The sequence below is a fragment of the Salvia hispanica genome, chromosome 2 (assembly GCF_029641045.1).
Source record: "Salvia hispanica isolate PSC_SH4W2 chromosome 2, Shi_PSC_v1, whole genome shotgun sequence".
NCBI lineage: Eukaryota > Viridiplantae > Streptophyta > Magnoliopsida > Lamiales > Lamiaceae > Salvia > Salvia hispanica.
The window spans coordinates 24,936,276-24,963,274 of record NC_142693.1 but is presented as its reverse complement, the minus strand read 5'-3'; the positions used below and the strand labels follow the sequence as shown (position 1 = coordinate 24,963,274).

At 36.6% G+C, this 26,999-nt stretch overlaps 3 protein-coding genes and 1 pseudogene across 4 annotated transcripts; 2 read left to right on the top strand and 2 right to left on the bottom strand.

Moving 5' to 3' along the window:
• The first annotated feature begins 4,402 nt into the window (after nt 1-4,402).
• On the top strand, nt 4,403-7,678 carry LOC125190121 (receptor like protein 27-like; annotated as a pseudogene). Its single transcript, XR_016135554.1, has 2 exons — nt 4,403-7,236; nt 7,344-7,678. The product of XR_016135554.1 is annotated as a receptor like protein 27-like (transcript).
• Nucleotides 7,679-11,270: 3,592 nt separating this feature from the next.
• Nucleotides 11,271-12,061, bottom strand: LOC125206469 (zinc finger protein ZAT5-like). The gene has a single exon (XM_048105721.2). The coding sequence runs from the start codon at nt 12,011-12,013 to the stop codon at nt 11,342-11,344; it is 672 nt and encodes a 223-aa protein (XP_047961678.1). The 5' UTR covers nt 12,014-12,061; the 3' UTR covers nt 11,271-11,341.
• Nucleotides 12,062-12,346: 285 nt separating this feature from the next.
• On the bottom strand, nt 12,347-15,734 carry LOC125215857 (Shugoshin C terminus). The gene is made up of 13 exons (XM_048117425.2): nt 15,546-15,734; nt 14,965-15,107; nt 14,843-14,880; nt 14,616-14,724; nt 14,510-14,533; nt 14,333-14,401; nt 14,025-14,112; nt 13,884-13,932; nt 13,649-13,789; nt 13,430-13,561; nt 13,170-13,319; nt 12,901-13,071; nt 12,347-12,822 (listed from the first exon to the last, which is right to left on the bottom strand). The coding sequence occupies exons 1-13, from the start codon at nt 15,607-15,609 to the stop codon at nt 12,504-12,506; spliced, it is 1,497 nt and encodes a 498-aa protein (XP_047973382.1). The 5' UTR covers nt 15,610-15,734; the 3' UTR covers nt 12,347-12,503.
• Nucleotides 15,735-20,850: 5,116 nt separating this feature from the next.
• On the top strand, nt 20,851-26,432 carry LOC125200849 (Pectin lyase-like superfamily protein). The gene is made up of 5 exons (XM_048098648.2): nt 20,851-21,232; nt 21,754-22,471; nt 22,558-22,749; nt 23,183-23,388; nt 26,010-26,432. The coding sequence occupies exons 1-5, from the start codon at nt 21,102-21,104 to the stop codon at nt 26,260-26,262; spliced, it is 1,500 nt and encodes a 499-aa protein (XP_047954605.1). The 5' UTR covers nt 20,851-21,101; the 3' UTR covers nt 26,263-26,432.
• Nucleotides 26,433-26,999: the final 567 nt, after the last annotated feature.

The window sequence follows — 26,999 nt, the reverse complement described above, 5'->3', positions numbered from 1 at the left end:
CGTCAGCAGCACTAAAAATCCACCTGCCACATCAGATTTAGGCCAGCCATAGGCCAGCCGCAATAAAAATAATTTAAAAAATACTACATTTACGGAATTAAAATTACGATTTACGGAATTAAATTTACGAGACATATACGGAAAAATTCATTAATTTCATTAAAAAAGGTACATAGATAAAAAAAATTACATAATAAAGAAAAAAAACTATCTCCGTGCAGTCCTCCGTGCCCACAAGTCTTCAATTATATCCTTTTGGAGTTGAATATGAGCATCCACTTGGCGCATGTCGGCAAATTCCTTGAGGCGGCCGACTTCATCGAGAGGTACCCCACGTCGTAAGCTAGGGGTGGCCGTTCCGTGGCTTGGACCGGCTTCATCGTCATTGGCCCAACTAGTCAGTCGTACGCCTTCGTCTTCGACGATCATGTTGTGCATGATAATGCAGGCGTACATTATTTGGAAAACGCATTGGACATCCCACAAACGCGTTGGACCCTTAATTGCCGCCCATCGAGACTGGAGCACACCAAATGCGCGCTCCACGTCCTTGCGCGCCGACTCCTTTCGTTCCGCAAAGTAGGCCTTCCTTTCATCACTTGCGTGCCTGATCGTCTTCACAAAGACAGGCCACCTAGGGTATATCCCATATCATGCCGGTTGCCGTTGGCCACAAATGAGACGGCTGGACCGACGCCCTGGCACTTCTCGTTGAAGAGGGGAGACGAGTTCAGGACGTTGAGGTCGTTGTTCGACCCGGCTACCCCAAAATACGCATGCCAGATCCACAGCCGGTAATCAGCTACGGCCTCGAGGATCATCGTGGGATTCTTTGACTTGTAGCCGGTCGTGTAGGCCCCCTTCCAGGCAGTCGGACAGTTCTTCCACTCCCAATGCATACAATCTATGTTGCCTAACATCCCGGGGAACCCATGCTGCTCCCCGTGCATCTGCATCAAATTCTGACAATCTTGGGGAGTAGGGCTTCGAAGGTACTCCTCACCGAAAATGTTTATCACGCCCTCACAGAAATACTTCAGACAATCCAGAGCAGTCGTCTCACCGATGTGGAGGTACTCATCTCACATGTTTGTCGCACCTCCGTAGGCCAACTGTCTGATTGCCGTCGTACACTTTTGAATAGGGGTGTGGTCGGGTCTGCCAACCGCATCGTGCCTGAAGCGGAAAAGCGCTAACGATACGCATAAACAACTCCCTGCGCATTCTAAAACGCCGCCTGAACATGTTTGCGGGAAACCGCGGGTTCTCTGAAAAGTAGTCCTCATATAGCCGCTGATGTGCAGCTACGTGATCCCGATCAATCACTGTTCGGCGGTGGACAACCCGTGGAGGGCGAGGTATCGCCTGCTGTTCCACCCTACACATGTACCGCTCCATCTGGCGGTTCATGTAGGCCTCCATAGCCTCGTTCATCCTCCGTTCGTACTCCTCAGCGTCCCCACCACTACCACCACTGCTACCACCCGCGTTACTCATCGCTCGATGATGCTCCAGAAATTTAGAGAGAGAGAAAACTCGTTAAAACAAGGTGCAAATGAAAATGAAACTAAAATCGCGTTTATATAGGTTTTCAAAAAATAAATCGAAAATACGGCGCTGGCCGATCGCTGGCCGATCGGCACGCCACAATGGCGGCCAGCACATTGGCCAGCGCCACGCGATCGGCCAGCCCACGCCGCTTTTTTCGCCGATTTGGCGCTGGCCTGCTCCAATGGTTCGGCTAGCGACGCGAATCGGCTAGCCGGTTGGCTAGCCGGCATTGGAGATGCTCTTATGAAGAAGACGAAGAAGGAAAGGAGGTGTATAAGCGAAGAAACTGCCATTGCAAAGAAGAGGATATATGTTATGGTTGGAAATATTTGAGTTTAGACACTTGCTTTAAGTATGCATTATGGGAAGACAGGTTCTTAGTTGCTTACTTGCTTTTGTGTACACATTTAAAACGTTAATTATAATTAGTCCAAACTGAGGGCCTGCTTTTCAAAAGCAAATATATGCTTGTTTGTATAACTTATTTCAAAATTTTATGTAAAAATAATTTTCGAGTTATTTCAAATTTTATCTTTATATATAATATTCCATATTACGGCCTTAAGGAACTACTCATTTCACAATAGAAGAAGAATATTTTCTTGATTTTGAGTCAAACTAAATATTTAGGCTCAACTTAATTAAATATATTGAGCAAGTGTTGTAATAGTATTGGAACATTCAAAATGTTAGTAGCATAACTCTTTTTTTAATGGTTGATAGACTAATGAAGAGTCCCACTTTTTTCACAATTGACTTAAGAGACTGTCGGTTTGTTTGATTCTATCTTTTGTAAATAGAGCTAACAAAATTTTATTTGTTTTTCTCTCTTCCCATCTTTTACGCTCAATTTTTAAGACCAAAATCCCGATTTTGATATTCTTTTATACTGGATATAATAGTCATTTCAATCATATAGTTTGCTTTAATTTGAATAGTTTTATAAGGTTTGGAATAAAAAAATATTAAATAAGTTTCAATTTTGATCGATAAGGCACGTCAAATTTTGGGTGAAATCATTGGTGATATGGCCGTCAAAACTTTTGACGTGAAATCACGAAAAATTTTAAGGATTATCAACTATCATATTAATAGCTCTAGTTTGGCTATACTAATACATTTTGATTTGATCCATTTTCCATATTCGTAGCAATTTAATTAGAAGATAAGCAAAAAGTTCGCAAATGGACATGTGTAAATTATTTGGAGCTAGTTTCTGTTATCTTGTAGTGGACTTCTTGGCCCATAGAAGTGAATCGAACTAGGCTGAATTTGTTTGGCCTCATGTAGATTTTGTATTGTCTAATTTATATTTAGATTTTTTACTTAACATAATATTTTTCATTTTCCAGAAGAATTTTAAGGAATTTATTTTTATAATACAATTTTAATAGTCATTGGTCCAATGTAATGATCTCATGTTATTTTATCCTGTTCACAGAACCATCAAAATTTCAACCTTTGGGAATATAAACTCTTAAAAATGAAGAAAATTTTGACCACTCCTCCACTTTACTAACCCGTGAATTATTCTTCCAATTGCATGTCTCATTCTAATATTGTCATTAAGTGTGTTTTGGTACTCGGCCTAACATTGCCATTAAATGCTGTCATGAAGTATATATTGGTACTTGGCCTAACATGTGGAAAATTGAACAAATAGTAACATCACTTTGTCTCTACAATCAATTTGCAAAGACAAAGACTTTGAAATTATCACTAAGCTAAAAGGTTAGTGGGCACAAATGTTTCAAAGTCTCCAAACTCCACTCAGATTGATAATAAACAAGTTAATTAAATTTTAGTTTTAATTGTTTCTTTAGAATAGGCCCTACCTTTAATTAATGAATTCGCGTAATCTGCTAAATAACTTTATACGTAATAAGTTTAGTGCAAAAAAAATTATACTGTTCTCATGATTAAAAAAAAAAAAAGTTTTAATTTGAACTTTTAGATTGAGATCTTTTAGTCATATTAACAGCTTAACACGTTTTTTTTCTTTAAATAATTACTTCATTTGACTATGACTTTGAAGGACCTCAGTGGAGCTTTAGTTAAACACAAAACCAAATATCACGCATGTGGAATTACTGAATTTCAGATTGTTGTCATTTAAACATAAAAAATTACAATTTGGTAGGAGTAGAATGGTGAACAAGAATTACATCATTTTACTTTTTGCTAGTTCTAATAATAGTTTTTTGGACAATTTAATAAACAAGATTTTGAAACTTGAGTTTCTTTATTGGTTGGTTTTGTTTCACTTGGTTATTCTCGATAGTGATTCGACATCATTTGGTATCAGTTCGAGATTAAGCACCAATGACAGACAAAGGAGAGGATCCCTGGACAAAGATGACTCGCGGACAACGTCATTTACATGTTGTAGAGAATGATGGATTGAGGAGACTAATTCAACAACTTCTACAATGCCTTGTGAGTAACAGATGAGGACATTGCCATCAATTCCTTTTATCGAAGGTTCAAGATATTTGCTTAACTAACATATATATACTCCCTTTATTCCATGTTATTTTGAAGTATATAAATGACTCTAAATATTTAGACAATTCAAAATAAAATAGGACTAAAATAATTTGGGACAGAGGGAGTATAAGTTACTATTATAAGGTTTAATCTAATTTGCTCCCTATTCATAACAAATTAAGTTTTTAATAAACATTTAGGCTAACAATATGGAGTAGTAAAATAGATAACCTCGTTTGTGGAAATTATATTATTGAATTATCGTTGTCATTAACAACTAACCTCTTATGGCCAATTGAAACTTGTAATCGTGTTTGTGGAACTTCCTGGATTAGAATTGTAACTATGATTGTGGAATTTACTAATGGATGTCTTTATTTATTCAAGTGGTGGTCTTAAAAAAGATATTCAAGTAAACTATTTAAACTCACATTCACTATCATCATTTGTACCAACAAAAAAAAAACAAAGAATTATCATATCTTCTTTGACAGTGCATTCAAACTTGTTGTTGCTCATTTATATACTAACTCTGTCCTTCATTTTCTCTACTCATTCATATAATAACAAATGCCTTCATCATCAGGAAATCTTGTTGCTTCAACTCAAGGATGAGCTGATCTTCAATTCTTCTCTTTCAACAAAACTGGTGCGATGGAATGAAAGTGATGAGTGCTGCATGTGGCCCGGTGTGGAATGTGATGCTGCTGGCTACGTCGTTAGTTTGCAGTTCGATAATGAGTCCATTTCTGGTGGAATTGGGGATTCGTCGAGTCTCTTCAGATTTGAATATTTGGAGAAGCTTAACCTCGCCTTCAATCACGTCAATGCCCTTACTTATATTCCCATCCTTATTCCAAGAGGTATTCCTATTCCAAGAGGTATTCAGAATCTGACATATTTGACACACTTGGATTTGACAGGTACTTTCTTTGAAGGACAGGTTCCTATTGAAATTTTGTCCTTGACCAGATTGGTTAGTCTCGGTATCTCTAGCTTGTATTACACTATCCGCCTTGAGCACCCAAATTTGGAGATGCTTGTCCAAAATTTAACAGGGCTTAGAGAGCTCCATCTTGATTATGTCAATATCAGTTTCTCTTATGAAAGGACAAAATGGAGCCACATTATATCTTCATATTTACCCAATCTCACCACTTTGAGCTTGATTCATTGTGATTTATCTGGCCCTTTGTCTAGCTCCTTTCTACAACTCCATTCTCTTTCTATTCTTCGGCTACATTATAATGATCTTTCAGCAGTAGCAGCTCCAGACTTGCTCGCCAGTATTCCAAGTTTGACCGTCTTGGGTCTTTCTAACTGCAGTTTGAAGGGTTCGATTCCATCCACCTTTGCTAACCTAACCAAGCTGGATTATGTCGATTTGTCGAGAAACTTCTTGACAGGCTCACTTTCTCCGACGCTTTTTGAAGGTCTTTCCAATCTTTCTTATTTAGATTTGGAATATAATTCATTCTCTGGTAACATTCCCCACTCTCTCTTTGGTCTCCGTTCACTGCGGGAACTTAAACTTGGCCACAACCAATTTAATGGCACTTTTCGATTGGACAACATTCGAAACCTTGCCAATCTTACAAATTTTGGTGTATCTCACAATATATTGTCAGTAGATGTTGGCAATTCCAGTTCAAGTTCTTACAGATGTGTCCAACTAAAATGGTTAAGACTAGCTTCATGTAACTTGTCCCATTTTCCTGATTTCATCAAACATTTGAATATGGAAACATTGGATCTCTCAAACAATCAAATTGGGGGGGAGATCCCTAGTTGGATTTGGGGAACACAACATTTGAAATTTGGACCTCTCATTTAATCGTCTGACCGATGTGCAAAAGCCTTACCATATGTCTGCTTCTCTTAGAGAGTTATACTTGCAGTCTAACCAGCTTACGGGCGAGTTGCACTTGCCCGTTCCACTTGCTTCTAATCTCGGGTACTTGTCTATTTCTAATAATAGTTTAAGTGGATCAATTCCAACCTCCCTCTGCAATGCCATACACCTCGATATTCTTGACTTGTCTGAAAATAAATTAAGTGGCGACATACCCCTTTGCCTACTTCAAAACATTAGCATATTCCAGATGGGGCAAAACAACATCAGCGGCATTATTCCAGACAATTTTTCTATAGATTGTAAGCTAAGATATTTCAATCTTAACAATAATACTTTAGAAGGAAGGATCCCAAGGTCCTTAGAAAGTTGCGGGTCGTTGGAGTTCATGGATGTTGGAAATAACAACATCAACGACACTTTCCCATGCATGTTGTCATCGTTGCAAGTTCTTATCTTGAACTCCAATAGATTCCATGGGGAAGTGAGATGTCACAATAGTTGGGCTTCTCTCCAAATTCTAGATATATCCTCAAATCATTTCAATGGAAGTCTGGAATCTTTTAACTTCTCTAGTTGGAGTGCAATGACGATACAGGGTGATAAACCCTGGTGGTTTGGTGATTCAGACTTTTACTGGTTGTGGGACGGATACGTTATGACATTAAACATGAAAGGGATAAATTTAGAGCTTCATGGTATTTGGAAATTCTTTGGTAGCATTGATTTCTCTTCCAATAATTTCCAAGGAGAGATCCCAAATGTAATTGGTAATCTGACCTCACTTTATCTTCTCAATTTCTCTCACAATGCCCTCAATGGAAGCATTCCAAGGTCATTTGGTCAGTTAAGTAATCTCAAATCACTCGACCTCTCTGGAAACCAACTAACAGGGCCAATACCGATGGAGCTTGGAGAACTCACATTCCTTGAAGTCTTGAACTTGTCTTACAATAAGCTGGTCGGAATGATCCCAAATGGCCATCAATTTCAAACATTTTCAGATGATCGCTTTGAAGGGAATCCAGGCCTATGTGGTTTCCCTCTCCACACAACCTGCAGTCCCACCCATGACAACGACACACGAGAACATGAAGATGTGGAAGAGAAGAAGGAGATTGAGTGGGAATACGTATCAGCTGCACTTGGATACGTTGTGGGTGTAGGGATCATTGTGTGGCTACTTCTATTTTGCAGAAGCTTCAGAGAGAAATACTTCCGCAAAATAGAAGAAGTTGTTGAAGACATATTCATTGCCAAAGACATGAGAAGACGGCGTGCTAGAATGCAAGCCAGGAATCGAGCCAGGAGGCAATAGTGTTTTCTTCATAAGAAGTTTCTATTTGGTAAGTTTATTTATTTATGTCTAGGTAAATCGATACTCTACACTAGTTTATTTGGTTAGTTTATTTATTAATGTTGTCTCTGTATGTTTTGGTGTAAATAAGTGCAGTGATATATGAGTACTCCAACGAGCCGAGAGATAGAGGCTGAACTCCTGGGCTCGCCTAATCCGTCACCCCCGTCATCGCTCTCAAGGGCCGTTGCCAGACCTTGCTGTCAAGTTCAACGAGCACATCTTCTCCAAGATTCTGTTTTGCTTTCCTTGTTTACCCTTTAATTTTGGTATTTTAAATAATTACCATGTATCGAGTCGAGTATACATTCTAGGTTTTCTTTGTCGGTTCTTTCCCAGAATAATAAAGAGAGTCGAACCGCATAGGATTAGATAAGTATATATAGGTCTATTCTACTTTTATCCCAATAAAATAAATACAATATCCTCCACTCCAAAATCGCCTCTTGCATTCATCAATCACACTATATGAATACAGACTATGAAAGGAAGCAATCATGGATAACACAAATGATAGCAATTAACTTAAAATCAAATTTCAGAACCCTAGTGCTTCAAAATTATTCTACAGCCAATCACTGAAATTGAAAAAAAGCATAAGAAAAAAAAAGGCTTACTTCTGTAATGGCACACTTGTGTTGTTCCTCAATAGCTCAGCAAGATTAGGATTGTCAAATTAGAGCAGAAGAGATCAATTCACAAAGAAATTTGACTATCAACAAAGGGATAAATGATTGTTCGGTATCATTTAGCAGAAAAGATGGAAATTTTCTTCAAAAATACAAGTAATGCTTTCATATTAATCCTTATAGCAAATGTGGGCATGGCCCAACTCAGAGAAATGGACAGAGACTGACTAAACTACAATGAAACCCAATTCGAAATAAAGGTTTATCCATGTGCCTAAATCTTGTGAAACCTCAAAGATCCATAAATCAAGCCCACTCATCAGATTAAAATATATCACTAGATATTTTTAATTCAAAACTAAAATGATGGTATTTTTATTTTGTTTGGATAAAAGTTTTTCTGAAAAGAAGAACATAATTCAACCCAATCCAAAATAAGAATTATCTCAATCCCATGGGACAACCAAATAATTTATAAAGTTAGGAGAGATTGGGCCATAAAACAAAGATATGACCTGTCCCAGTCCAAAAATCAAGCCAACTCATCCTTGAATTTTTGGGTAGCTTTAGCTAATATGGTATTGGACAGAAGGATCATTATTTTTGCTTTGATTATGTTTTGTTTTTTCATTTAATTATAACTATCATCGTGCATTGTAAAGAGGCCGGTCTAATATTATAAAAACTCCAAATTGACATAACATAAGATTATTATGACCAAGTATACAGACTAAGAGGCATAAATTTGCTTTTGAAAAGCAAGTGATTAGTTGACTTATTAATTTATTATTACGTATAAAATGGGTTAAGAAAATAATCTATGACGTGAATATTAAGTGTCGAAACTTAAGTATTTCCTACCATGCGAATTTCAAATCACCGTGCAAATTTCAAGTCAGCTTGCGAATTTCAAGTTATTCTTTCGTGCGAATTGAATACACATAAATTATTCAATTACTAGAGTTTAACCTTATTTTAATCACAAACTAGTACATCTACACACAAAATCTAAGATCTAAGAGAATAAAAATTGCATGTCTCTTTCAGTTATATTTGTTGATACTCCTAAAACATTTATCAATTGTTTTATTTTAAGATAGAAACATTATACAGTTATTTTAGTTAAAACTTGAACTCGTTTTGGTTATGTCAACTGACTGGTTGTTGTTAGAAACACTACGTTCTGAGAGACTTGGAAAACTTTGAATCTTATTCAGTTTGAAAGAGCCATTGAACAAGTTGTCGGACAGAGTTAGAACTGAGGTTGTTGTTAGAAAGACTAAGTTTTGAGAGACTTGGAAAACTTTGAATCTTATTCAGTTTGAAAGTGCCACTGAACAAGTTGTCGGACAGAATGAGAACTGACATGCTTCAAAAGTTGAAGAAGAAGTTAGGAACATGACCTCCAATCCTATTACCACTCAAATCTACCCCACCAAAGTTAGAGTGGCCTACAATGGATATTTCTTTGATTTGTCCACTGAATTGGTTGTTGTATAGAAGCACAATTTGAATTGAAGGTAGAGCAAAAGGATGGTGAGGAATGGTGCCGTTTAACGAATTTTGGCTTAAATCCAAACGAGAAAGGTTTTTAAGACCATGAAAATGCAAGTGAGAAAGTGAGCCATTAGATTATTATCACTAAGATCTACTTTTTCAAGATTCTTACATTTCAGAATAGGACCATTAAGAAAATTACTTGATAGATCCAACTCAACTAGCTCTGTTAGGTTGGCCAACGTGGATGGAAATGATCCCATGAAACCAGAGCCCGCTAGACGAAGGTATGCCATATCAGGGAGGCGATGGAATTGGTTAGGCATCTGACTGGTGGTGAAGTCATTGCGTGAGAGGTCAAGGGTCGACAAGTATGTCAACCGGAACAAGGCTAATGACATCCCACGTTGCTCCATTCGCAACAATCCCTTGTCTCATTCCAATTTACAAAAGAAGGTGGAGTTGAACCGGAAGAATTGTATTTGAATCCGCTTGTGAGCTCAAGTAGCAGCTTTTTCTGATCGTCGGGAGAAGAAGAAAATCCCTTGCTGCATTAATATAGCTTCAATCTCAACCATTCGCTTTGTTATTTCCTTCTCTTCTTCTGCTGCCCCTCAGCCGTCCTAGCTCTCACAGTCAAGTCCTCCGATCATCACAGCTCCAGTTCAACCAACCGTCGATCATCACAGATCGAAGCAACCAACCGGCACAGCTCATTTCCGCCATGGCTGAAGAATTTATTTTGGCATTTCAAGATCTGCGGAAGGAAGATTCTAATAATGAGAAATCGGTAGATTTTGTCCGCAGCTACTATGACAACAGCCTCATCTCCTTCGAGTTCTGCTCAACTCTCCAACGTCGTCTCAACACTGCAAACGATAACGGTCCTCCTCTTCCCTTCTCTCACAACTTCTTCTCTGATGATTTATCCCGTCTCGTTTCAGACACTTCATGATGCTGGATACGCTGAAACCGATTAGTGTCGGCTTAATCAAGGAGCTCAATAGCATCGATCTCTCCCGAAAGGTGTTGATAGATCATTTTAATAATGACTTGAAATTTGTACGAAACAACATTTTATTAATGAAAGATCATTTTGTCACTTTAATAACATCCTAATTTATCATGACCAATTCAAAGATCTAAGTTGTCACAGTAAATGATGCTATATTCAGTAAAAGACTGTGTATATTCGCACAAAAGAATGACTTGAAATCCGCACAAAATAATGACTTGAAATTAGCACGATAACTTGAAATTCACACGGTATGAAATACTTGAGTTTAGACACTTGCTTTATACTAAGAGGATATAATATTCAGGTTATAGATTATTTTCTTAACCCATTTTACACGTAATAATAAATTAATACTCCCCCCATCCCACAAGAATATGCACTATTTCCTTTTTAGTTCGTCCAACAAAAATATTCACTTTCTAATTTTGGAAATGTTTTTTTCTTTATTGATGTGAGACTCATTCTCCACTCACAATACTTTAATTAGTTTTTTTCTCTACTTATCTCTTACTTTACCAATTTTGCATTAAAATCCGTGTCGAACCCAAGAACATTTTCTTTGGGGATGGAGGGAGTAAACTAGTCACTTGCTTTTCCAAAGCAAATTTATGCCTCTTTGTCTTTTTACCCTATTTCAGAATTTATGCATTAAAGTCTTATTCCAACAAGGCATACTCATATTGAATATAAGCAATAAAAAAAACAATTCAAATAAATTCAGTTTTCATTTCGCAAATATTAACATTGTTATGACTATTGCCTAATAGCCTAAGAAGAAGCAATATGTTACAACAATAATAATTAAAAGAAAGAAGTAACTCAACTAAGATTTTAGAAGTAAAAGAATCAACAATAAAGCATTCATATTTCACGGTTAAAAGTGTAAGTAAAAATTTAGAAGAACTGATTATTGTATTAGTTTTGCATTAGGATGATCAATGTGTCAAAAATTATTGAACCTCCTCGTATTTGAACCGCTGGCTCTCATCTTCCGGCGCCAGAAAGTTGAGGTCCAGCGCCGGCCCGTTCCTCGGCCTTTTCGGCTCCGGTATCAGGCTTGTCGGCCCGGCCCGGTGCCGCCTCATGTGCCCGCCGAGGGCCTGACCGGAGGCGAACTCCGCCCCACAATACGAGCACTCGTGGACCGTCGGCGACGAAATCCGCCTCCCTCCGCTGTCACCGGCAGCGGTGTGCAGGTAGAGAGAAGGTGGGATTTTTTTCTTCGACGAAGGAAAGTCGTCGTTGTCGGAGTCGTGGAACGATGCCGATTTCTTGTCGTTTTTCGGCTTCGTGTGGCTCGTCCGATGGCCTCCAAGGGCTTGGAATGACGAGAAGACGCGATCGCACGTCTTACATGTGTATGTGCCACCGTCGGTGAATTGAGGGTGGAGGTTGTTTTGTTTGGAATTTTCGTTAGATTTTTCGCCGTGAAGGAAATGGCTGCGGGAGAGGAGGATTAGGCATCGGGCAGCGTCCTCCTCCGCGGTGGTGGGGATGTCCACCGCGACAGAGAAGCTGGGGCTAAGCGAATGAGGTCTCTGTCTCTTGGTGCGCTTGCCTTTGGCAACCGGCGACCGGTCATTACATGCCACCGGCGCCGCCACTTCCTCCTCAGCCTCCATTTGCCTCCTTCACCACCGCCACCATCACCGTGAAGGGAAGAAAAGTGATTAAAGCCTATATCTATTTGTTTCCTATTAAAAGGCAATTTAGATTAAAGGAGAAAGCTTTTCAAATATGTAGAGAACTAATTTGAAGTCAAGATTGATGGAAGGCAAGTTATTGGCATGAGCCATAAATAATTGAGGTTGATAATTGTGTATTGCACGTTTAAGGGAATTGGATCTTGCTTGTGGTGGTACCAAATCTGTATAAATTAAATCACACTAATCATCATGACCAACAAAGGCGTTTGGGTAATAGGCTACATAAAAGAGTTCACATGGATAGGTCTGTAACATAATCAATCTAATTTTCCCATATCATAATAATACGAAAAGAAGCATCTCTTGCCTAATTTTACAGTAAGAGTTAGAAGAATCTCATGTTCAAAGAGTGAACAATATATGAACGACGATAACAACAAAAGTCTTACCTACAAACATAGTTCACTCACACCGGTCTACGCATTTTCTCTTTCAAAGATCTCTCCCTGTAGGTTTGAACCTTACTTGCAGCCACGCGTGATGGCCTGCCTAAAGATGGTTTTCTAGACCCTTGTGAATCGCAGCCCCAACCAGAAGAACGGCTTCCGTCGTTTTCATTCTCAACGGGTGTGTCTGCAGAAGTGGAGCCACTCTCTGTGACAGGTGGGACGGGTTCATCAAGAGACGTGCAGTTGGTAGATATGGTACAGTCCATCTCAGACAGATAATCTGCCTGTTTTGGTATTTTGGTCTTAGACCTAATGGATTGCTTCCTTACAGAGGGCCTGCCATGGTAGTAGACAAGAAAACAATCGATTAAATGATTTTTTCACTGATATGTAGTAATGTTACAAAATTATCACCTTTGTATAGCATGGCCTTCAGTTATAACTGAAGTTTCAACAGAAGTCTCATGGATTGTTTCAACCGAAGTCTCGTGGACTGTTTCAACCGAAGTCTCGTGGACTGTTTCATCAGGAATTGGACACGGTGTGACGGCCTTTAACCTAGTGGATTGCCTCCTCACAGAGGGTCTGGAATGGAAGTAGTCAATAAATCATTCGATGAAATGATTTTGTAAGAGAATAGTGTATGATTTTTTTCACTGATATGTAACACTACAAATTATCACCTCTTTATAGCATCATGGCCTTCAGTTATAACCGAAGTCTCAACAGAAGTCTCATGGACTGTCTCAACCGAAATCTCGTGGACTGTTTCATCAGGAACTGGACACGGTGTGACGGCCTTTAACCGAGTGGATTGCCTCCTCACAGAGGGTCTGGCATGGAAGAAGTCAAGAAAACAGTCGATGAAAATCTCATGGAAATGATTTTGAAAAGAAATGGTCTATGATTTGCTTATCACTTGTGCGTAGCAAAAAAATATCACCTTTGTACAGCATGACCTTCATTTATAACCGACATGTCAGCAATAGATGAGTCATTCTCCTGGACGGTTTCATCAGGAATTGGAGATGGTGGGGCAGACTTAAACCCAGCAGATTGCCTCCTCACTGAGGGTCTGGACATGGAAACACATGAGATATCAGTCGACAGAAAATCTCACTGAATATCGAGAAAGAATTTAGGTTGCATAACAAATTATCACCTATTAGCAACATGCTCTTCATTGCTAACCGATGCATCAGAAAGCGAACATTTGGGAATTTTGGGATCATACATCTCAGACACACTATCGTCATCTGGTTGGAAAACCTCAAACCTAGAGGAGTGCCTCCTCACTGGGAGTCTGGCATGAAAGTCCACGATAGGTCAGCCAACGAATTTCATTAAGCAAAAGTACTAGTACTATACTATGAGCCGTTATTTGGGTAATAGATTACCTATTTCCAGCATCATCCTTGGACTGCGATTCTTCAGATGAGCCCAAACCTGTGAGTAATCCAAAGGAAAAAAAGGACTTGAGTTATCCATCTGAGAGTCCATAAATACTAAATAGACAGAATTACTCCACTGATACTCACAGAGTGAACGCGTTCTCTTTTTGGCCTTACGAGGCTTTTTATGATCTTCGCCTTCTTTTGAGGGCTCGTCTTCCTTAATCACATTCTCCTTTTGAAGATTGAAACAGCCATTTTAAAAGTGAAAACTTTAAAAAGAAAAAGGTTCAAGGAACAAGATTTAACAACTGCAAAGCACTTCATGTGGTCAACATGAGAACAATAGAAGGACCATAAGTAAATTTTTCAAGGAACGAGATTTAACAACTTCAGCCTTCACATGTCAAACATTTTGTGAGAATTGTGCTTGTAGCAGGTTTAGTCACACAGACCTCAAGTTTGGAATTCCTTGCTTGAAGCGAACCATTTTTGCATCCAAGCTCATGTTGCAATTGTTTCAACTGAGAATATAGGGGCATTAAGAAACGTATTAGCTAGCATAGCAGCACATGGATGGAATCATACCCATGAATCCAAAAGAGATACTCATGAGGCATCATTCAACTTACCCTATCTTTACTTGAATTTAGTTCCTGAAAATTTAGCAAATAATGAAAGGGTTAACCAAATGCATACAAAATCAAGCAAACTTGGAGAGCACAAGGAGGTACGAACCGCAAGCAAGAGGGTGTGTGACAGAGCTAGTTGTTGATTCTGATCCCTCATTTTAATAAAATTCGACCTCAGTTTTTCTAGCTCAATTCCACTCTGTTCAATTATTTTGCTTTATCAAAAAGAATGTCAAGGAATTTCACAGTCCAATCAGAAGCCAACAATCTGCAGCAAAGCAAAAAACTATACAACAAAAAGAACACAAACTAATGCAAATCAAAAGAGGATACTTTCTCTGCGCCAACATCATCGCCAAAGCAACGTTTTCCTGTAGCAAGAATCACAATCAAGAACCAAATAACAAGGCCATATATACCAACACGATGATAAGAGACCCATCACTGAATGTTACCTTCCGGAGCTGTTCAACATACTCTTTAGTAATAGTCGTGGGTATTGGCTGTGACTTCCAATTCTGTGGCACGTTGCTAATGTCAGCCAGCTTTCGCCTGGCCAAAATCTGAGGGCACGGCCCAGCTCCTACCTCAACTTTATCTAGAATTAAGCACATATTACAAATGCAAATAAGCAATCTCCACTACTAAAAACTAGCTAGCTAGCTTCTTATAGAGAGTCGCATACTATCCCAACAAATCCCAAACTAAAAAGGAGGCAAAATCCAAATTCAACTTCTGAATCAAAAGCGAAAACTCCATTATTCAATTTAAAGCAAACATTAATAGCTTCAACATTCAGTATCAGAGGAAAAACTGGAATTGAATTTTTTAGCTGCATTGTAACAAGCTGTCCATCTCAAAAGGATGAAGTAAACCTAGAATTACGAAAATGCATAATTCAAAAAAAATTACGCCTTTTCTTCGCTAAAAAAAAGGAAATTCACATTTTCGCGAGTTGAATCTTATGGAATTGAACAGCTAACACGTAATCAACAAGAAACCCTAAGTTCAGAAGCAGAATTGATACGAAACTCACTATTACATCCAATTGGAGCTGCATTCAGCAGGTTGAGATTCGGAAGCCCCTCCTTCTCCGACATCGTTGTTGCCTCCTGGAGCTCTCGATACGCAGCTTTCTCTCTCTATCTACGCAGCGGCTTAGGCCAAATTAGCCATCGCTCTCCATCTCTCACTTCGATTTGGTGGTGGTCTGTTTGGATTTGAAATGAGGGAGGGAAAATAGGAATAAAGAGGATGAGATTGACGAACCGTATTCCGAAGCAAATCCCGAGCCTAGTTCAATTTGAAATTTTTTTACTCCGTTAATTTCCATCTTAGTCCCTATATTTTCTGTAATAAGTAAATGAACCCTTTCTCCTATGAAGTGAATTATAAATCAATAAATGCAGTTTTTCAAATTATTACAAAATATTTCACAGATGTAAAAAGTGATGGATCATATGATAGGAAAAAGTAATAAAGATATTTAGGGTCATAAATTTTCACTGGTGTTTAAAATGAAAAAAGGTTAATTTTTATGGACTTACTATAATTGCAAAAATGGACCATTATTAAGAGAGGTATTATTTTTACAATGCATCCGAGCATAAAATATCATGAAAATATTAAAATGTTTCATATTAATTTGGAAAAAAATTAAGGAGACGTGACAATATTACAAAAAAATATCAAAGAAAGTACTAAAAATATTAGGTGATAATTAGCAGTAAAATGTTTAGCATTTAGAACGTATTCTGTTCAATTATATGTTCGATATTTTATTAACTCCAATCAAGTGTATACGAATTATTAAAAAAAAAAAAAAAGAATTGTTTGCCAATGGGATTAGGTTGATTTCAACTATATTTTCAAGCACTCTAATATTATTACCTATCTTACACTATTTTTTATACGATACTATAAAAAAAATCAAATAATCAATTGTGAACCATATGCTGATATGGACTTTGCCATGTGTGTTAAATATATTGGGCCTTTGTTCACTTATTTGGGTTAAAAATTTGTGATTAATATAATCAAAATCTCAAAGCCCCAAAGTAACCCATATAATGTCATTGTTAGGATAATAAATAAACTACTTTGGATAAAATTCAAATTGTATTTTTACATTCAAGTTTCAGCATAGTATTTAGATTGTAAAATATGATTGAATAAATATATAACTAGTTTTTGATAAAAAAGATGGGATATGAGAAGATATGTAAAACAAGATAAGAAATACGGGCTTCATGTCAAGATATGCGAAGATATGATTTTTTTCCGTTGTTGTTTGATAGAAAAGAAATTATCTATATTTGTATTGTATATTAAATAACATGGCTTAACTTGACAAATTGGTGAGATACATAAACAAGGTTAATGTTATAATTTTGGTAAAATTAGATAGGGCCCTGGTCTTATACTGGGTTTTGAGTTAAGCTTAAATATACTATCAAACAATTAGAAATGTCCATATATAATTCTCTATCTTGATATTATTAACTTTGCACTCCTTGAGTCACAATTAACCTTGATTAGTTTGCTTCTCTTCTAATCGTGTAATTGATTTCAATTTTTCTGATTTTAGATTAAAATAGACTACAAATAAATTGTTATAAATATTGTAAGTAACAATAATTGAAAAATGAAAGTACATAGCATCCCATGATAAAGTATTAATATTCTTGCAATATAGGTCTTAAAATTCAAAATCAAATAACCAAAAAAGAAAGATAAACCTACTTTGCTTTCGGCTTTTATATTCCTTTCTTATCCATTTTTAAGTCAATTTTGGTATAGACAAATATGGTGGCTATGTGAATTTTTTTAGTATATTAGAACCATATTGATGCTTTAATTTGTGGATTTGGACAACCTTAAAACTAATTTTCCTCTTTCTTGCATGATCAGATTTCACTTTCAGCCGTTAACTTTTGATTTCATTTTTCTGTGTCTCGAGGCAATGCATAAACGAAAAAAGCATAATTGGAAAGAAACTAAGACACGTAGATTTACCATTATCTTGTGACATGTATATTTATTATGGAATTTTTTTTTTCAATTTATACATGTTTTTTTTTTCTCTTTTCGCATTTCAATTTTATATTTCATATTTGATTAATTGAATTTCGACGAATCCCCAAATCGGGAAAATTCAGATCACATTGACAACCACGTCTCTATACATGGATTTCGAATGTGCACGATCTGAATTGGAATGAATCGAATCACCTATCTCTCGCTCTATTAGCAAATCATCTCTATGGAGACGTTGGATCGAGCACTGAGACTCTAAGAGGACCTTTTCCTAGTACGAGAGGAATGGGAAGGACACACTTTTGAAATATCATGCCACGGTATACGTTGAGTAGCCAAGTGCAAATTTTTAACTCATGAGTTGTTTCAGTTGTTCGGTAGTCCAACTCATCTCTTTGGGACTAAATACTCCATATTTGTAATTCTTTTATAGGTGTGTAAAGTGTGATTAACAATTTATTTTCAGAATGGAAAAGAAAATATAGTAGTATGAGATATTTTCACAAGAAGGTTTCACATAAAAGTTCTTGAGAGAAAAAAGTTCTACATAAAGTGTATTGGATCAAATTAATATTCTTGTGAGTTGGAGTTTTCTACTTTTCTTTTTTATTTTTTTCTTTTGGAGATGAATCTTATTTAGTGTGAATGTGATAAAGTAATTTTGTCTACTTGATCCAGAATCCATGATAATATTATATTCCACAAATGATAAAATAAATTTAAATTATTTTAGTATGCAACTTGCTCTTTTACCGTCTAGCCAATCCATTGTAATTAACTGACCATTACACTTTTAACTGATCATTATTTTTCATTAATTAACATGAAACAAAGATTAGATGATCTTGTTACCCAGTTTATGGAAATTGAAAACTATCTTTATTCACAAAGTAGGAAACTTTGATTCATCTTTTTGTATAGAATCTCTTTGAATTAAGACTACACGTTAGAGATGACAAGATTTCACCAATTATCTTTGGCACAAAGCTAACTTATACTTTGTACTATTACACATACGGTTTTAAATTTAATTATTTGACATTATAGAATAGTGATTAATTAATTTAATTTCTTGTATAGGAGTATAAAATTATAACATGAAAATACTACTGTATTTATTGGAAATTAAATGGCTACAATGAAAATAACAACGATAAATCAAGTAAATACAAGTAGCTTTTTGAACATGCATGTGATAACATATGCCTAAATGTTTGCCAAAATGCTAAAATTCCCATGCATGGTAACATGAATCTCCATAACTGTAAAGTCCTTATATAAATTCCTTTTTCAATCACTTTTTTTCTGAAACTTTTTAGATCTTAACCGGTTAACAAAAAAAGAGAGATATAGAACTTTAATAAATTGAGATTTTGGATAAAATCGTATTTCATTTCGTGTTAAATTATATATGAATATGAACAAACTAAAAATACATACTGTGAGAATAAAATATTACTCCATATAATTTGAGTTGATTATACTTATTTTTCAGTAATGGTGACTGGAAATGTATTTTCTTTCACATTAATATCTGTAACTTTCATGCCAACAAGATGGAATATTAGCCCCCAATATTTGAAATGTTATTATCTTGACTAACTCTAAAAAATAGGATTCCAAAATATATTTTGCATCTAATTATAAAATTGCAAGATGTTAGGGATTTAAGATTTTTGGTCCCACTTGCATAGCAACATTATATCTATAGTTGATTTCTTGAACCAAATCATTTTTGTGCTTTATTAGGAGAACTAATTGGTTTATGACTTTTTATTCAGGAATAATGCATGTTTCTAATTCTACCTAATAATCATTCATTTGAGCACCATGCAAGCCAATTAACTTTTTTCCCTTGCAGCTTCAATTATTTATTTAATTTTTTAAGATCTTAACAAACTGTTTGTATATAATAAAAAGCACTGTACATAAACGAAAAACAATATTTAAGACGCAATACATCAATGCTTTGTTTAAAATTTATTTTAAAGATATAAAACTTTAGTGTAATGTACTTTATACATATATACACTCTTCAACAAGCACATATTTTAACAATTTAAGTGACGTTTTATTCTATATTTAAAAAAATATTTAAGTAATGCTTCTCTCTTGTCTTTTGTAGCTTGTAATTAAATAAGGTCATCACTCAATAACAAAACATCAAATTCGTAGGAGTATAAAGTATTCATGATTTTGTCACATAATCAGTGAAGCTTAGTCATGCTTGCTTAATCACAAATTAAAACATGTATAATTAGGTATGGCCATTTCGGTAAAAAAATTAGTTGTTTATGTTGAAAGAATTTTAGTCGCATAAAGATCATTTACTAGGGAACAATTAATAAATTGCTCACTTTGGACAAGTTTTTAATTGATATTATTATTAATTTGATAATAAAAACATCATCCTAATTTGACTTTTCTATCTATGAACAGTCAGCAATATTTCATGATCAGCTTTAATTCTTTTTTGTTAAAATGCTGTTAATGCAGTTCAAAGAATCAAAAGAAGAAGCCAAATTAAAATTCAACGAAAATTGTACGTCAGCATATTATACTATATTATAATAATGACTATATTATTATTTATTCTTACTATAATTATTATAATTATAATATATAGAGATTAAAGAAATATATCAAGTTGGTGTTAGCATCTCTGTCTCCCATTTAAATTTGTCACTGTATGTATATTAATTTTGTATACTAATTTATATTTTGTCAATATATATACGACGTGACATCATCTTACTTAGCTATATCCAAATTGAAACGATAATTTGAAGACAGCCAAAATACTAAATAAAATTAATATCTCACACATCATGATATGTGACGTGGCTGATTCTGCATGCAAAAGAAAAAGATAAATACTTACTAATAATCTTTAATTTGCATTTCATTTTTTTATTCTTTATTTCTTTTTCATCTTTTCTTTCTTATGCTCCAAACAAACTACAATTAAGAAGATTTCTTTCTTATGCTCCAAACAAACTACAATTAAACTCTTTTGGTGAAGATCCCAAACTCATTATTATTAAATCCAATTATCAATATATGCAAGACAAAGCCATGCGTTAAAGAAAACACTCCATCAATAATGTAAAAACCAAACTAAAGTATTCAAATACTGAAAGAGAATATAAGCACCAAATAGATTCTCAATTTCTCATCCTTTTGAAGGTCTAAAGAGTCAAAGTACCAATTTCTTGAAGGCCAAAACTGCCCAAATACTTTCTTCAACCCAATGCAAAATCCATTCTTTTTCCTATAAAAGAGAATAAAAGGATAATACAACCTCCAAAAACCACCACCAAGAAAGCAACAACTATTTTTCATTTCAAAACCCTCTACAATTTCCACTACACTAATTCAAAAAAAAGAATGAAAAAACACCCCACATCATTATATATAAATGATGATCACAATTTCCCAAAATCCCCATCTAAGGAAGCAAGAAATCTCTTCCTTCCTTGAGTGTCTCTCTTCCACCATTAACACAACATATACTCTTCCTCTCCCCCTCTCCCCATTCTTTAATTTCTGACAAAGAATGCTTCCTCAATTCTCCATTCTCTTGGTTTGCATCTTCTTCCTCTCTCTCTTCTCATTCACCTCATCCCAAAATCTCTCTCTCCCCCACCAACACCCTGACCCTGAAGCTGTTGTCCAGCATGTTCAAAGGTAACAAAAACACACACACACATAGATAGTTAGATAAATACATTGACGGAAAGGCATTGAGCACAGATTCCTCCACATGGGTTCTGCTCAAAATTGAAACTTTTTATCTGGGCTTTGATCTTCTTGAGCTTTTATGAACTGGGCTCTTTCTTGATTTTGATTAGAATTTTTTAGCATTCATGTCTCTGTTTTTGTGTGTGTATGTGTGTTTTTGTGTTGCTCATTTTTTGTTAACATTGTTCATGAAGTTGTTAAATTTGTTCTGTAAATTTGATTCTTATCATTCCACTTGTATCCATATCTTGAATTTGGCCCTAATTTTGGATTTCTGACATTGCCCCTTTATCTATCATGTGTACTTACTTCCCCTGTTTTTCACTGTGTGTGTTGTGTGTGTGTGTGTGTTTTCTGACATTAAATATCTCATGTGGGTCTAATTTGATTTCGCTATTTTTTCCCATTTATTGAAATATAACAAAATTTATCATTCAAAGTTGTAAAATTTTCCCCCAATTTGGTAGGAGTGTTAATGCCTCATTTTCAAGAAGGCATCAGCTCCTCTCCGCCCCAATCCCCACCGGCATTGCCCAATGCCTCACCGGAAACCCCATCGACGACTGCTGGCGCTGCGACCCGAATTGGGGCTCCAACCGCCAGCGCCTGGCCGATTGCGCAATTGGCTTCGGCCGGGCCGCTCTGGGCGGGAAAGGAGGCCGTTACTATGTAGTAACGGACTCCTCTGACCGGGACGCGGCCAACCCTGTCCCGGGCACCCTCCGCCACGCGGTCATCCAAGACGAGCCCTTGTGGATCGTCTTCCAGTCGAACATGGTGATCAAGCTCAAGCACGAGCTCATCTTCAACAGCTACAAGACCGTGGACGGCCGCGGCGCGAACGTCCACATCACGGGCTCCGGGTGCATCACCCTTCAGTCCGTGAGCAATGTGATCATACACAACGTGCACATTTACAACTGTGTTCCCTCGGGGAACACAGTTGTAAGGTCGAGCCCCTCCCACGCAGGGTGGAGGGGGAGATCGGACGGGGACGGGATATCCATCTTCTCGTCTAGAAACATATGGATCGACCATTGCGCGTTGTCACATTGCACGGATGGGCTAATCGATGCCATCATGGGATCGACCGCAATCACCATCTCGAATAGCTACTTCTCCCACCACGACGAGGTTATGCTGCTCGGCCACAACGACAACCACTTGGCTGACTCGGGGATGCAGGTATTTATTTATCCGCGTTGTCTAGGCACGTTCGTTCTGTTTTTCGTCGTTGCTCTGATTAATTAACGACGTTGTGATGTACATAGGTTACTATCGCGTTTAATCACTTTGGGGAGAAGCTCGTGCAGAGGATGCCGAGGTGCAGGAGGGGCTACATTCATGTCGTGAACAATGATTTCACAGAGTGGCAAATGTACGCGATCGGAGGGAGTGCTAGTCCCACCATCAACAGCCAGGGGAACCGGTATATGGCACCGGCCGATCCCAATGCTAAGGAGGTAACAAGTAACAACTATCGATCACAATCAATTTCACATGATTTGAAGGGGAAATTATCAAAATTGAAAATGAAAATGTATGATGCAAGTTATATGATGAAACTTTTTGACTTGTTTGTGCTCACATGGAAATTGAGATAATTTTTTCAAAAAGATTAGAGTTTGATTTGAGTTATCTAATTAAATGTAGCCTTCTTTTTAGGGAGAATATTGATTTGTTGAGTGAGCTATTCACTAAAGTGTGACATATATATATGCTTTGATTCTATATGCTTTTTTCCTCAACTTGCAATATATGAGATTTGTTGGGATTATATTTAAGGACCATTTCTTTATGAAAAGACTGTAGCAAGTGTCACCATCACCATGTAATACTAATCACTGAAATGAGCAAAAAGTTTTGCTGAATTTGAGAAATCGGTTGGATCTATAGGTAACAAAGCGCGTGGACACGGACGAGGACGAGTGGGCCGGGTGGAACTGGAGGACGGATGGGGACCTTCTGGTGAACGGCGCGTTCTTCGTGCCATCCGGTGCGGGGCTCAGCATGCAGTATGCTAAGGCGACGAGCGTTGAGGCGAAGTCAGCCGGGCTCATCGACCAACTCACCATGAACGCCGGTGTTATTGGTGGCCAAAGGTACACTCACTCTCTCTACCATTTTTTAGCTCATGATAATTCATCCATAATATGATTTTTGTGACAAAATGGGGTCATGCTAGTGATGGTTTTTTACTTTTGCGTTCGAGTTTAACCTAAGTCGTAGCGCGCCAAGGGTATTTTCGTCTTTTCACGCCATAAGGTGGGGGCACTTTTTTGTTTTAGTTAGGCGGCTTTTGGGGTGCTTGTGTGCCTTTATAGCCACATTTTCACTCTTATGAATGCTACATCAAGGATCCCCTCACGCAAATTGACATATTCGCCCTTCGTTCACACAATTACACATAGAAACACTCAATAGTCGTTACGTTTTGTTCAACCAAATATGGCTTCGAGGTTCATTACATTTCACCTAGCCGCTCACTCCAAACCATCACCCTCTCCACGAAAACTAACCCACGATTCTCCTAATAACACCTCCTCTAAAAAGCATTTACGAAAAAGGAGCTATTGGAATCAGATGCTTATAAAAGGATGTCATGTGACGACGCCCCTCGGGAATCTACGTGACCAAAGGTCCTTAGGGTTTCCAAGTTGTCTTTTAGGGCTTTTCTTCTTTTAGCAAATTTTATCAAACTAGTCTTTCTTCAAACTTTAGGGAATGTGTTTGGTATATCCGCAATGAGGGTAAACTCTTCTTTTCCTTTTGCATTTTTCTTTTTTTATAAGTAATAGTAGTACTTTCTATCTTCTGAATATTAGGCACTATACTTTTGAATTTTGATAGATCCGACGTGTATATTATCTATTATTTGTCACACATAGTTCTATTCGAATGTAATTTCAAAACTTGTTAGTTCATCAAGTGTAGCATCAATCGTCATTTTGCCTATCTTTCTCTTCAATCCCTTCTCTCTCTCGTTTTAGATAATGTAGGCCATCCCATGTCTCTGTTTGGCCAATTTTTTATGAAAGATAGTTATTTACCTTTGTACCCTTCTTCATGCTTTCCAGCCAATGGTGGGCTCCTTTTAGTTAGACTTTTTGGGTATGTGGGCCTGGCCCACTACTTGGCTCTTTTCTTGGGCCCACTTCTCCTACCGTTTGTTTCGTAGATATTTGCTTTGGTCATCAATAACTATTCCTGGAGCGAGAATGACCATTTTGCCCCTCTCTCCATTTTCCTCAACTCTTTTTCTTGTTAAAAGAGAATCAGTAATGATTCTTCATTTTTACGGCGAAATAGCTTGCCAACTAAGTTGTGTTTCGGCATCTTATCTCCCTTGACTCTCCACAGCTTCGCAGTGTATAAATTTTGGCACTCGAAAATATAGGTGTCCCATGTACAATGGCCAGTTTATCCTTCTCTTTTGGTCATTTGGATTCACTTTCTAGGGAAAACCTAGATCCATTCTTAAAAAACATACTACAACACTTTTGTTTGGTCTATGATTTTGTATCTCGTGTTTGATTTCCTAATACTAGAAAATGTTCGATTTGTGGCATTATCATTATACACATAACGTGTTGGCAACGTGTAACAAGAGAATTTAATAGTGTCGGTATGCACATAACGTATTTGCAATGTATAATGAAGGAATTGAAGTGTTAGGTCCAGATAAGAGTCGAGCTTATCCTAGGTAGGTTCACTTCAGTCTTGAATTGCTTAACTACTAAACATAGAGCTTTCTATTTAATACATGTGGATATACAAGAGTTATGACAATCGACATTGAAGCTAATATCCACATTAACCACATATATAAATGCAAAAGTGATCACAAATTTTACTTTTATAATTCTAAAACAACGTGTAAGACGTTATATTTGACATTGTATAATTATTTAGTTTGTCATTTTTTACACACATATAAATACATCACTAATAAACATATATGCATCGAATCTAGCATCTAGAGTCGTTCTTGAATTTTTTCCATGACAAAAAAAGTCTACATAATAAATTCAAAATGTTCGATTGATGATGTGAGGGAAAAATTTGTCAAATGAACTATGTCACACATTCTGTTTCCAATTATGTGGATCCCACTTGTGGGAGGTCCTTTTCTCTTTCAATTTTCTCTCTTTATTTCAATTCCTAATTTTGTAGCTTCCAATTTATGCATGTGAGCCTTCAATTTACTAGGTGGCCCCATTAATTGATATAATTGCACTTTTTGGGAAATTAGTGTGACTAATGTTGTGCTATAATAGTTGATGGAGTATATTGAGTGGATGGATAGTGATTTATAATGTATTTTTTGTGGGTAATAGTAGTAAGTAGAGATATTGTGCTACATATTTTATGTGAGCATCATTTATTTGGGCATCAATCTTATTAGTACATCTTATTATTCAAGTTGATTCTAATGCCTTAAAATTAAATACTATTACAAATTAAGATCGATTTATCCAATTTTTCTGAATAAATGAACAAATTAAAAAATTGGATTTATATAAGTATGATGTACTAGTATACCAAAAACTCTTCGTAATCAATATGTTTCATTTATTAAATCATGCATTCAATTTTTCAACATAAATAACCGACAATCTACTAGATACCATAAAATATTGAATGGCTCTCATTTGTGTAAATGACATGCATTATTGAAAATAGACTAATGTTACATTAATTAAATTTGTTGGATTTATAATAGGGACAATGGCTATAGCATATCATATGGGGGAGGGGGGAGGGCTACCGGCGCAACCAGTAACGGCGGTGGCGGGCCCGACGGCGGTGGCTATGGCTACGGCGATGGTGACAACTATAGTATGATATTTGGGAGCGGCGCGCCACCAACTCAATTATCCCGGCCACCCACCACTATCTTATTGTCTCTTTTAATTATTTTAATTTTGTATACTATCATCAATTGTGATGGTTCACTATCATCACTCTCATTATAGATATAGAAAAAAAATGAAAGAAATTTGGGAATTGGTATAGGAATGAGCAAAGAAAAGAGGAAATTTATGAAGAAGTTTTAGATTTCAAATGAAAGTAATGTTGTGATGAGGAAAGGTTAATTGTAATTTTAAAGAAATGGGTGGAAATAATAATAGAATCTTTTAAATTATTTTTCTTTGTTCATTTTTTGGTTATTAGGAGATGAGATACTATATGTGTATATATTGGCATTGGAATTTATGCAAATTTAAAGAACATAATTAATGTGGGTCACAACTCACAAATTCACAGTCACACATCACTTTCTCTCTATTGTATAGGAAAAATTGAAAAGTCTTCTAATCAAGAAAAGTTTGATCCGTTAGTAGGAGTACTTAGTATTTTTTAAATGTACTAACATTCTCAGATTTTCAATAGCATCAACAGATTAGATGTAATTTGTTACAAATTCCCAATACATATCCAACTTTGTGATTAATGCTGATTTAAATTGGTTATCTACTGTTTCTATTTCATGAAACACATTCACACTTTGGGAATCCAATGTTCTAATAAATCTATCTTAAATCGAAAAGATTTTCGTTCTCGTATTTCACTTCATCAATACATAACATATCATAATTTTACCACGTCTCGAAAACCATACACGACCACTATACGGTCAAACAGCTAGAATCATCGACATGAAAATGGCTCGTCTCATGCCACTCACTCGACTACAACCCGACATCGGGTT

Bases quoted from the DNA above. Each gene is read 5' to 3' on its own strand.
- LOC125206469 (XM_048105721.2), bottom strand. From the start codon at position 12,013: ATGGAGGCTGAGGAGGAAGTGGCGGCGCCGGTGGCATGTAATGACCGG.
- LOC125215857 (XM_048117425.2), bottom strand. From the start codon at position 15,609: ATGTCGGAGAAGGAGGGGCTTCCGAATCTCAACCTGCTGAATGCAGCT. The intron at 14,881-14,964 runs GTAACATTCAGT...TTCTTGCTACAG, and splicing joins ATGTTGAACAGCTCCGGAAG to GAAAACGTTGCTTTGGCGAT. The intron at 14,113-14,332 runs GTCTGTGTGACT...AATCTTCAAAAG, and splicing joins CAAGGAATTCCAAACTTGAG to GAGAATGTGATTAAGGAAGA.
- LOC125200849 (XM_048098648.2), top strand. From the start codon at position 21,102: ATGCTTCCTCAATTCTCCATTCTCTTGGTTTGCATCTTCTTCCTCTCT. The intron at 21,233-21,753 runs GTAACAAAAACA...CCAATTTGGTAG, and splicing joins GTTGTCCAGCATGTTCAAAG to GAGTGTTAATGCCTCATTTT. The intron at 22,472-22,557 runs GTATTTATTTAT...TGATGTACATAG, and splicing joins TGGCTGACTCGGGGATGCAG to GTTACTATCGCGTTTAATCA.